At 33.1% G+C, this 12,206-nt stretch overlaps 1 protein-coding gene across 9 annotated transcripts in view; it reads left to right on the forward strand.

Annotated features, from left to right (window-relative positions):
* Window positions 1-12,206, forward strand: part of CHD6 (chromodomain helicase DNA binding protein 6) — a 168,774-nt gene that overhangs the window by 70,608 nt on the left and 85,960 nt on the right. For all 9 annotated transcript variants that reach the window (XM_051979283.1, XM_051979281.1, XM_051979289.1 and 6 more), the window contains 5 exons: window positions 4,037-4,102; window positions 5,128-5,186; window positions 5,755-5,872; window positions 9,460-9,546; window positions 9,767-9,901. In XM_051979283.1, coding sequence (XP_051835243.1) covers window positions 4,037-4,102; window positions 5,128-5,186; window positions 5,755-5,872; window positions 9,460-9,546; window positions 9,767-9,901 — 465 coding nt within the window. The remainder of the gene's footprint in view (window positions 1-4,036; window positions 4,103-5,127; window positions 5,187-5,754; window positions 5,873-9,459; window positions 9,547-9,766; window positions 9,902-12,206) is intronic.

Raw genomic sequence — 12,206 nt, forward strand, 5'->3', positions numbered from 1 at the left:
ATAAGAAATTCTTGAAATATAAAGATTCATAAAAGTAAAATAAGGTTTGGAACAGTTTTTATTGTGCTTCAAACAAACCCAGAAAAATAGAAAGTGTCAGTGAAGGTAAGGGCAATAGTAAAAATAAATGTTTAGAAAAGATAAACTATGTTTATAGGAAACTATATTATGTTTAAAAACATCATAGATAAGGAAATAATATCAGAACTTAATACATGGCATTGAATATCTTAGCATCTAAGTATTTAAAGGGAAAAATAGACAGTAAAACTATAGTCAAAGACCTCACTGAACCTCTTTCAGACAAATCAAACAGAAAGATAAACTGGAAACAAGGACTTGATTAGAATTTTAATCAAGTTACATATTATTCTGACAAATATGAAATGGAAACAAATAACTAGAATTTCTTTGTTGTGTGTGGCCCCTTTACAAAAATTAACTGTGACAGGCTTGACATATAAATCTCATAAATAAGTACCACAAAAAATAAGCCATATGCTGACCATAATAGAATAAAATTTATAGACTATAAAGTATCTTTAAATAAAAAATTCAAATTTAGCTAGAGATTAAATAATTTAATTCTAAATCATTGTTAGGTGAAAGTAAAAATTTTAGAAGTGATAAATAATTTCATCAAGGAAAATGACAGTACTTACACAGTTTTTTCAAAATTTTTGGAATTAGGAGGGAGAGCCAAGATGGTAGAGTATAAGCAGGAACTTTCCTGAGCACTCTCAAATTTCTCTCCAAACCATGTTAAAATAACACCTCAAAATAAATTCTGGAGTGTCAGAACCTGCAAAAGGACAAGATGAAACAGTTTTCCACCTCAAAACAAGTTAGGAGATTATCAGGAAGGATCTGTCTCACTGGGGTAAGTGAAGTGCAGTCCAACCCAGCCATACTCAACAAGTCAGTAATAGGCCTTGGGAGCAACTGAATCTGTGGCAGGAATCTCTAAGCCCACAAATGGTAAAAAGATCAGACAACAGGTCAGAAGATTACAAAGACTGTTTGCTAGCACCAGAAAGAAGACACTCATACAGTTGCAGGAAAATTGAACCATTAAAGCATTGTTGGTATTGTGAACTGTTTGAATCTTTCTAGAGAGCAATTTCGAACCATGTTTGAAGAGTTATAAACCTTTGTATACTCTTTGAGCCAGCCAGACCACCTCTAGATGTGTATCCCAAAGGGGAAAAAAAAACAGGAAAAGTATCTAGATGTGCAAAAATATTTATATTAGTTCTTTTCATACTAACAAATAATCGAAAATTGAGGGGATGCTCATCAATTAAGGAACAAGTTGTAGTACATGATTATAATGAAATATTCTTGTGCTATAAGAAATGACAAGCAGGATGCTTTCAGAAAAATCTGAAAGAACTTACATGAATTGATGCAAAATGAAATGAGCAGAAGCAGGAAAACATTGTACAAAGTAATAGTAATATTGTGCGTTGGTCAACTATGAATGACTTAGCAATTCTCACCAATACAATGATCTGAGATAATTCCAAAGGATTTATGCTGCAAAAATTCTTTCCACCTCCAGAGAAAAAAACTAGCATTTGAATGCTAGTTTTTTACTTGACTCTTAGATTTTTTTTTTTTTTTTTTTTGGTCTGGAGGATGAGGTGTCTGTATTTTCTTTCACAATATGACTAATAGTCAAATATGTTTTGCATGACTGCATGGGTTTTGTATAACATATATCAAATTGCTTGACTTCTCAATGAGGAGGAAAGGGGGTATAAGGAGGCAGAGAATTTGCAAATTTTTTTAAAAGTTTAAAAATTGTTTTTACATGTAATAAAGAAGAAAAATAAAATATTCAGAAAACATTTTTTAAAAAAACCAACCTTTGGGATGGAGCCAATGAAGAACTAAGAAGAAAATTCATGTCTCTTAAAACCTTTAATAAACAAAAAAGAGAAAATAATAGATCAGTATATTCACTGAGCATCAACCAAAAAAGTTTTAAAAATTAAATAAAAACATCTCAGCCAAACACCAAAGTGAAATTTCTGAAAACCAAAGTAGAAGACTAACAAAATAGAAAACAAAGAAGTCATTGAGATGATAGCTAAAACCATAAGCTGTTTTTTAAAACAAGAAAAGAAAAAACCTAATAAAATAGATTTTTTTTTAAGAGGGAGGAAGCAAACATCAACAACAAAAATGAAGATGAAGAGGAAATAAAGAAAATTGTTATGAATGCTTTTACCCAATTATCTGTTTCAGCAAAGCTGATATGAAATGGATGAATATTTATGAAAATGTAAAATGTTTCGATTAACAGCATAAGAAATGAAGATTTTAAATAACCCATTCTCAAAAGATAAAAAAAACACAAATGAATTCCCCAAAGGAAAAACAAATCAAAATTAAAGGATGAGACTGATAAATAAATTCTATGAGACATTCAAAAAATAATTCATAATAATTTGGAAGAAATAGTAGTCTTATCAAATTTCTTCAATAATAGAAATATGATTTGATCCCTAAGCCAAGAAGCACCAAATCAGAAAAACTGTAGAGTACTATCCATAATGAATGTTTGTGTAAAATATTAAGTAAAGTGGCCTTAACACATTAAAATTTATATAATGTAACCATTTGGAGACCTGTGAGCAATTAATGATTTGTTAAATTTAAGCAAAATTAAGTGTAACAGATCATTAATAATAAAAATTTTGAAAATCACTTATCTCGACAGGTACAAAACATAATTATTCCAATAGGTGAAAAGAAAAATTTTTGACAAAATAAAATATGGTTTTCTGTAAAAAAACAAGCATTAAGAAGCATCACAATAAATGGACCTTTTTCTTATTACAGAGAAGGTGTTCAACTAAAACTAAGAGCCAGCATCATTCCATTAAGATCAGAAGCAAAGAAGTGATGTCCATGAGTAAATCAACACTTTTATGTAATTCTAGAAATGCCAACTATAGATATGATGGGCAGCCAGGTGATACAATGAATAGAGTGCTAGGCCTCAAATCAGTCCTCACACACTAGCTTTGTGACCGTGGACATGCCACTTACTCCTGTTTGCCACAGTGTTCCCAGCTGTAAAATGAGCTGAAGAAGGAAATGGCAAAACACTCCAGAATTTTTGTCAAGAAATTACCAAACCTCCAAACAGGACCACAAAGAATCTAACATCACAGAAAAATGACTGAACATGTAAGACAAAAAGAAATTAAGATAATAATCCGGGGGAGGGAGAAAACAAAATTTTCTTTTTTGCAGATGATGTAGTATTTTATTTTGAGAACACTGAAAATTGAACTAAAAACTTAATTAAAATAACAATCTTAGTAAAGTAACACTATATGTACACACATATATATAATATATATATATAATTGTCTTGCCTTTCTGCCATATTGCCAAATATACATATATATATAAAGAAAAAATAGCAAAATCTATTTAAAATAACATTATAAAATAAAAGATTTGGGAATCTTTGAAAATATTTCCTGGAAATATGGAGCTACTACCTACTTATTTCTTGGCTGATAATCAGCAGACCACTTTACCACCCTGACTTTCCATATATTTGATTCTAAAATGTGGTTAGTATTGCTTATATTACCTGTATCATAGGATTACGTTGAGAAAAATCTCTTTTTAAATGATAAATATATTATGCAAATATGAGCTGTTGCTCTTATTAGAATTCTCTGTCCCCATTAGTACCATAGAGATTTTCTAACGTTTTATATTGTTAACTTAGGATTTTTTTTCCTCTCTAGGAGTTCCTTGTGATTCCTTGTGAAAGTTTTTCAGTTGGTTCTATCTGTTTTGCTTTGTGTTCTGCCATCATTTTATGCAGTACTAGAACCCCTTCATTATAGTCATAAGCACCTAATTTTATAATAGTAGTTCATGCTATAAGCTGATGTTTATTAAGGAGTAGTAAACTTCTGGACCAAACAATGCCAGCTGTGGTACTTCTGATGAAATCTTCCTTGTTATCAGTAGAATAATGACCATTACTTTTCCTCCTTATCTTTAGGAGCCTCCAGAAGATGATGCTAATATCATTGAGAAGATTCTGGCATCCAAGATGGTACAGAAGGAGGTCAGTGGCTTATGATTTGTAATTTTTACTTTAGCCACTTAATAAAAACAAGCTCAGAAAGGCATGAGGAAGGGGCAGAGCAAAGAAAGTGAAGGTGGAATAGGGATTGTAATACTTGGTAGCAGTGAGGATTATGCCAGAATATTTTTTGACATTTATCATTCATTTGTCTTTTATATTTTGTGACATATAACTTAATCAAGAGCAAAGTGATTTTTTTTTCTTTTTCTTTGCATATAGAGATAATTTATTCCACAGTTACTACTTTCACTAGTTGAGGACTAACAGGGGAGACATTGAGTAGTATATCAGAGAAGTCTTCTAGGTTGATTTGATTAATTTGAAGTGAAGTATCCCAGAATTAGCAAAGCGAATCTTAGGAGGAAAATTTTAAGAGAAAGAAGACTATTGGGACATGATGTTAATGAGAATTTACTTTTTGTCCTTAAATTAAATATTTAAAGAAGTTTCATTTCTTTAAGCCTGTTTGCTACAGGTGATGTGTTGGGATGTTATAAGAAAAATTATATATTGACTTTGTCAGGCAAAGTAGCACCTGATTATGTCTAGGATAGTTAGATCATAGGAACAATTGGAAGTCAGCTTTATGGTGTTACAGTCAGGGTTTATTCAAATGAATTTGAATTTGGGGTCATGACTTATTGATGATACTGTTGCAAAATAGTGCTTTCGGGACCTTTTGTCATGTTGGGTTTGGCTATAAAAGTGTTCCTTTTTACTCTAGGTTTATCCTAAATATCTATGCTAATTGTGTAATGAGAAGAATAAGATGGAATTCAGTCCTAGCTTGAGTCTTGTAAGACTATAGAAAAATAGAGCTTTAATCCACATGTTTTTTAGCTGTGTTTCACTTCCATGAACCAAGGTCTTTACTTGTCAGCAGAAAAAGTTTTCTTAAATGAGCCTTGCTAAAAATCTATATATTTTCATTTAAAATGTGAATTATTCATGCAGAGTAGCATCTGCCATAGGGACAGAATTGATAATCTTCTTGTTGGCCACAGGTTCACCCTGGGGAACTTCCTTTTGATATGGAGCTATTCTACGTCAAGTACAGGAACTTGTATGTATTTGCTTGTTTACAACTTTTAATTTTTTCCATTGTATTTCTTTTACATAAAAAGGATGTCCTCCTTCCCCCCCCCCCCGATTTTTAACAAAATGTCCTATGTCTTTCATGTATGTTTAGAATAGCTCTTAGAACTTAATTTCTTTGAATTTTATTGAAGTATAATCATTCTTTTTTTCTTGCTGCTCTTTTAGTTTTGTTCTATTTCTCTCTTGTTCTCAGTGATGAACATTAAAGTCTAAAGTCACCATTTTCCTATTAATGTCAGTTCTTACAGGGACACATCTACTTATAATTTATCCTTGACTTTTCTCTTTCCCAAAGAACAAATCCCTTAAAAGTACATGCGAAAATGTCATAAATAGCAAAAACTAAACTCTCATCTTAAAATCAATCAGCTGCTTTTATGTTTAATAGCTGATTTTTAAACAGTTAAAGGAACATTTAAATATCACTAATTAAATTTAATTAGGTTAAATTAAATTTAAACTTAATTACCCAGTTAAAACAAAAAAGATGTGTTGCTGTTCCTAGATTAAGTGTTTTTTTTATCTTTGAGCAGTTCCTACTTGCATTGTAAATGGGCAACAATGGAAGAGCTGGAAAAAGATCCTCGAATCTCTCAGAAGATAAAGCGCTTCAGAAATAAGCAAGCACAAATGAAGCACATTTTTACTGAGGTAAAATGATATTTAGTAATTAATGTGGCTTCAGTTCTTCTTTGAGTTTTGAAAATCTGGCTTGGGGTTTAAGAGTAATTTGTTGTGGCTTTCTGTAACTCCACTGTTTTTCTCAAGTTCAACCAAATTATTGCTAAAGAAAAACAATGATCTAGTGGCATATTTAAGTTAATCACTGGCCACATAAGGTTAGATAGTATTGGACACTGCCAAGTAGAATGTGAAAACTCAGTGGAACATTTCTTTCTTTCTTTTTTAATGTTTTATTTTTTTCCCAATTACCTGTAAAAATAATTTTCAGCATTCATTTTTAAAAATTGAGTTGTAAATTCCCTCCCCACTCTTCTCATTGAGAAAGAAAGCAATTTGATATAGATTATACATGTATGGTCACAGAAAACATATCCTCATATTAATCATGTTGTGCCCTCTGTCTATATATTCTCCTAAATACCCCAATAATGATAAATTTCTTTTGTGTTATAATTATTATCCTCCCATGTAGGAGTATAAACAGTTTAACTTTATCAAGTCCCTTATGATTTCCCTTTTCTCTTTTACCTTTTTATGCTTCCTTCAAGTCTTGTATTTGGAAATCAGTTTTCTATTCATTTATGGTCTTGTCATGAAGAATGTTTGAAAAGCCTCTATTTTCATTGAATATCCAATTTTCTCTCTCAAGGATTATATTCAGTTTTGCTGAGTAGGTGATTCCTGGTTGTAATCCCAGTTCCAAGTCCCTCTGGAATATTATATTCCATGTTCTCTTTGATTCTTTACTGTAGAAGCTCCTAAACCTTGTGCTATCCTGATTGTGACTCCATGATACTTAAACTATTTCTTTCTAACTATTTGCAATATTTTCTCCTTAACCTGGGATCCCTGAAATTTGATTATAATATTCCTGGGATCTCTTTCAGGAGATGATCGGTGTATTCTTTTAATTTCTATCTTACCCTTTGGTTCCAGAATATCAAGGCAGTTTTTCCTGAAAAATAATGTCTGGGCTCTTTGGTTGATCATGGCTTTTAGGTAGTATAATAATTTTAAAATTATCTCTTGGATCTGTTTTCTTGGTCAGTTGTTTTTCTCATAAGACATTTCATACTGTCTTCTAATTTTCCATTTTTTTGGTTCCTGCTTTTCCATTTGGCCAATTCTATTTTTTTTTTTTTTTTTTTTTTTTAGTTCTTCACTTCAGTGAATTTTTGTATGCTTTTATTCATTTGGCCAATTCTGCTTATCAAAGCATTCTTCTCATTGGATTTTTGAATTTCTTTTATCATTTGGTCTAGTCTGTTTTTTAAAGTGTTATTTTCTTCAGTATTTTTTGTGCCTTTTATCAAGCTATTGATAATTTTTTCATGATTTTCTTGCATCATTCTCATTTTTCTTCCCAATTTTTCTCTGCTTTTCTTATTTGATTTTTAAAATCCTTTTTAAGCTCTTCCATGGCCTGAGACCAACTCATGGTTTTTTTGGAGGCTTTGGATGTATGAATTTTAACATTGCTTTCTTCTGAGAGTGTGTTTTGATCTTCCTTGTCACCATACTTACTTTCTGTGGTTGGTATTTTTTTCTATTGTTTGCTCATTTTTCCTGCCTAATTCTTGACTTTTAACTCTTTGCTAAAATTGGACTCTGCTTCCAAGGGTGAAGGGTGCACTGTTCTAAACTTCAAGAGTTTTCTGCAGATGTTTTCAGAGATAGTTCTGGGGATTTGTAAATTTTCAGTTCCTCCAAAGTAGTATAATCTAAGGAAAGGTGTGTTTACTAATCTTTTGGTCTGGGCTCCGGACTATGAGTGAGCACAAGCACTCTATTCTGCCTTGGAACTAAAGAAGGGTCCTTGCTCCCCTATGCCGGCAAGCTCTACTCTTCCTTGTCCTGAGATTGCTTCCCAGGACAGTGACCCAGATCCAAGTATGGGTAAAGCAACAGAGTCTTGCCCCCAAAGCCAGCAAAGAGATTCTTGTAATTTTCTTCTGACCAGGTGTTTGACCACCTTACTATCTGTGGCCTAAGAGTTCTAGAAGCATCTGCTTCAGCTGCTGATTCATTCAGTCTCAAAGTTGGCTTCTGGTTTGCTAGAACTTGGTCTGTACTAGTGTGGTCTGCACTGGATTGTGCTCCATTCTCACTTCAGTACAATAGATTTTTTTCTGCCAGACTTTCAAGTTGCTTGGGCTGGAAATTGTTTCACTCCATTGTTTTTGGGTTCTGCCACTTTAGTGTTTGTTTAGGGCATTATTTAAAGGTTTTTGGAGAGATTTGAGGGAGAGCTCAGGTGGGCTTTGCTTTTTCTCTACCATCATGGCTCTGCCCATTCAATAGAACTTTTCTTAGGAATTTAATAGCATACAGATCAGTAACTAAAATGACAATTTCCATACTTTCATCAGTAAAGAGCCACATTATTCCTTAACTAAATGTGGAGACTTTTGTTTTCAAATTGAAGAAAATTTTAATGCAAATGTTTTGGTTCATTTTTTAGTTTTAAAAAGTTCAAAGGAAACAAAATATACAGTTTTGAAGAGTTTTGGTGAAATGTTGGTCTTTTTGATGCTGCAAAATGAAGTGAGCAGAATGAGGGGGAAAAATTATATAGGAACTACAACCTTGTAAAGAAAAACAAAATCAAGAGACTTAAGCTCTCTGATCAGTGCAGTGCACAACCATGACTGCAGAGAACTAAGGATGAATTATAGCTGCTTATACCCCAGCAAAGAGATAGAGAATAGGTTTAGGTTGAGAAGTACATTTTTAGACTTGACCAACGTGTGGATTTGTTTTGTTTGACTCTGCTCCTTTTATATAAGGGTTATTATGCTTTGTTTTATTTGGGAGGATGGAAGTTGATAAAAGGAGATCAGTGATATCAATGATAGTGATACCAGAGAAGGGTAGATCATTGTAGCATTTTTTTAAAAGTGAAAAGAAAAAAAGTTAAGGAAACTTAGACAAGCAGGTCAACTTTGAAACTAATATATGAGGTTTATGATATTTTTAATAATATGCTGGCAGTATGCAGTGGAGATGTGGGGTCTCATATGCAGGTCTCTTTCAGTTCTTCTTTGTCTATGATTGGGTACTTATGTTTATCAATATTGACTAAGTTAATAATAATAATTTTTTTTAAATGTTGCTTGTTGGAGTAGTAATCTAACCACTGAAAATGTTTTGGCTGAGATTAGATGTTTATCTGACACTACTAGTGTGACCACGCGCAAGTCATTTCATCTCTTTTCATTGTCTGTGTTTACTCATGTAAAATGAGGAGACTATATGAGATGGCTTTGGAGATCCCTTCCACCTGTCTACTTCATGATTTGTCAGGAATTCTGTAGAAGGAATCCTAGGGGATTAAGAGAAATTTTAGGTTCCTATAGAAAGCAACTTAAAACAAAATTATCCTTTACCTTCTTGAAACTTTCACTATTAAAGATGGCAGTTCCTGAATTGTAATGTGGCAGATCTTAAAATAACTGATATTTGTTGGCTGACTTTTAAAGAAAATCAAAGGGATGGACTTTTTTGGTCTACTGGCTTTTTTTTTTTTTTAAACTGCCTTTCTCTGTTTGCATTAGCCTGATGAAGATTTGTTCAATCCAGACTATGTAGAAGTTGATCGTATCTTAGAAGTGGCTCATACCAAGGACTCCGATACAGGGGAAGTAAGTGCTTCTGCACCCTGAAGTCTCTTTCATTCCTGCTGTGTTTGGGTAGTACTTATTCCAGCAAGGTTAATTTTGTAACCCTTCTTTGAATTCCATACATCTGTTATTTAATTGCAGTGATTTTCAAATACCTGGCCAAGGTAGGACCAGTCCTAGTCCCTGTGTTCTTGTGGTAAGTGACTCGGATTTCTCTTTTCTCCTCTTTGCTCCCAATCAGGAGGTGACTCATTATTTAGTGAAATGGTGTTCCCTGCCATATGAAGAAAGCACCTGGGAATTGGAAGAAGATGTTGATCCAGCTAAAGTGAAAGAATTTGAGTCTCTTCAAATTCTTCCTGAAATTAAACATGTGGTAATATGCCTCTGTTTTTCACTTAAGTCCTTTTAAATAATGTTTAATAGATATGTGGACTTATTGATCATGATACATAAAAAACCAGTCATTTGTATTTGCATATGCAGAATGAATGTGAGTACCTGTGCATGTGCAGCTCTTTACCTGGAGAGTTTCTTTTTCTGCCTGGCTCCAGACTACCAAACCAACTGTTTTTCTGCTTCTTCATTAGACATGTTTGACAGAAGCAAAACTCCTCCCCACTTCTTTGAAGCTGTCTTCTTTTCTTCACTTGTTACTATTAACTATGTCATTATTTCTCTTATCAAATAGTGAATCCTTCCACCACCAACAACACCCCCAATTTTAAAACAACAGTACTATATTGGAATTTTCAATTTTTACTTCAGAGGCGATACTCCAAAAACAGGTGCAGGCATCCACATAAAGTTCCCTAGAAGTATTTTTCTAACTAAGCTTCACTAAAAAGTCTTTCAGATTGGTACCTAGTGTGAAAATTTTTGTAGCTTCAGTTTTTAAATATCACAGAGATTAAGTAATTTCATAGTCAGTTAACTTTTAAGGGTACTACACTTGACCTAATAAAACCTATTTACAAAGGAAGTACTGAGTTAATTTCTCTGTGGAGCAGCATCAGGAATATAAAGAAAAGAGTATAGGAAAAAATGTGCTTGAGATTTTTTAGAATTTTAATTCAATTTTCTACAAGTTGAAGGCCATTATTATATTAGTTGCTATACTTTTTCAATCACTTGAAGATGGGTTTTAGGGAATCTTAGCTCCTGAATCCTGCGGGTCTGTCTCTCATTTCCTGTGGTCTGTCCAAACTTTGCCTTAGACCTCAGTATTTTTCCATTGCTTTTTTCCTCTGGGGAAAATGGTTATTTTTTCCCCCAGCTGTAGACAATGAATTTTTGTTGGGGATAGAAATGTTCATATTCATGAGAGAGTTTTTTTTTTTCTTTACTGAGATAGTAAGCTGGAGTTTGATATTCTTATGCCAAAAGGAGTTATTCCTCCTCAGTCCTCTTCTTAGATGTTTGATTTTCTACTGTTCTTCCTGAAACCAGATACTTCCTTTTCCTGCCTCCACCCTCTCAGAATCATAAACTTCAAGAGTCTGTCTGATGATTGGGTATCAAGTTTCAAATCTTTTATTGATAGCAATCAGTAACTCCAACCAGAGATCATTATGGTCTCACATCTCTATAGAGGCCATTTTTGTTTTCTACAATTTGGCCACTTGGGAATTAGCTTTCTTTCATAATATCATTACTATGTTCCCTAGGCGCAATGTGTTTTGTGCCTTCACTAGTTATTACATGAAGTGATACTGGCCTAATGGGTACTGAAAATAAAAGCAGTTAAAATAGAAGGATTTTCAGTTTGGTTTTGTTTAGTTTTTAAACAAGGATGATACTTATCTCAAAGAAACCTTTTTTGAAAAAAAAAAAATCTATTGGACAGGGAGTAGTATAGATAAAAGTGTCCCAGCTAAAATTGGTTCAAAGGAAGAAAGAAAGACTCCACTGACTTTTCCTTTCAATAAGGGAGGTAAACAAGTGGTATCAGTAATTCTTAGGGAGTTCATAGGGAGAGAATTTCTGGTAATCAGGACCAATACTTTTCCACTCTATTCTCCATCACCTTTTACTTGCATTTTTCTATGTCCCAGCTGTCTTGCCCCTGCCTCCTCATCCTTTGAAAGTCAAACACACATGCCTGCCCATATACAGTTTTCCCTCCCTGTTAATATTCCTTTAGTCATCATTTTTTTACTCTTCTCTGAGGTATGCATGTCACTTTTTGGTGTAGGTCTCACCTCCTTGATTATATGCCCCATGAAAACAGACAATCTTGCTTGAATTTTGTCATCTCCTTCAGCTTTAGAAAGTGTTCTGGGAACATTAAATTTTTGTTGTTGTTGTTGTTTATTGAGTAAGCTCTGTATATCAAATTCAAATTAGTGACAATTGGATAGTTCTAGTAGGATAATGTATAGTTTGATCTAGTTAATACTGATTTTATTGTATTCTTCAATAAGAGAAGCTTTCACATGAGATTTTGGGGCTTATGCTTTGAAAACCTTGAAACAGAAAATTAATGATCTTTCCATTAAACATAATGTAACAACAAATCCTAAAGGAAAAGATCATGTGTTAATAAGTATAAGGATCCTAGAATAATAGAGGAACCTTTTGATTGGTTTCTCTAATTCTAGTCTCTGCCTCCATCATTCATCTGCTGGAGTGAGAATCAGGTCTCTACTGCTGAAGAAGCTTTTTTGGCTCTCTTATTTTTC

This window comes from Antechinus flavipes, chromosome 2 (genome assembly GCF_016432865.1).
Source record: "Antechinus flavipes isolate AdamAnt ecotype Samford, QLD, Australia chromosome 2, AdamAnt_v2, whole genome shotgun sequence".
NCBI classification, from domain to species: domain Eukaryota; kingdom Metazoa; phylum Chordata; class Mammalia; order Dasyuromorphia; family Dasyuridae; genus Antechinus; species Antechinus flavipes.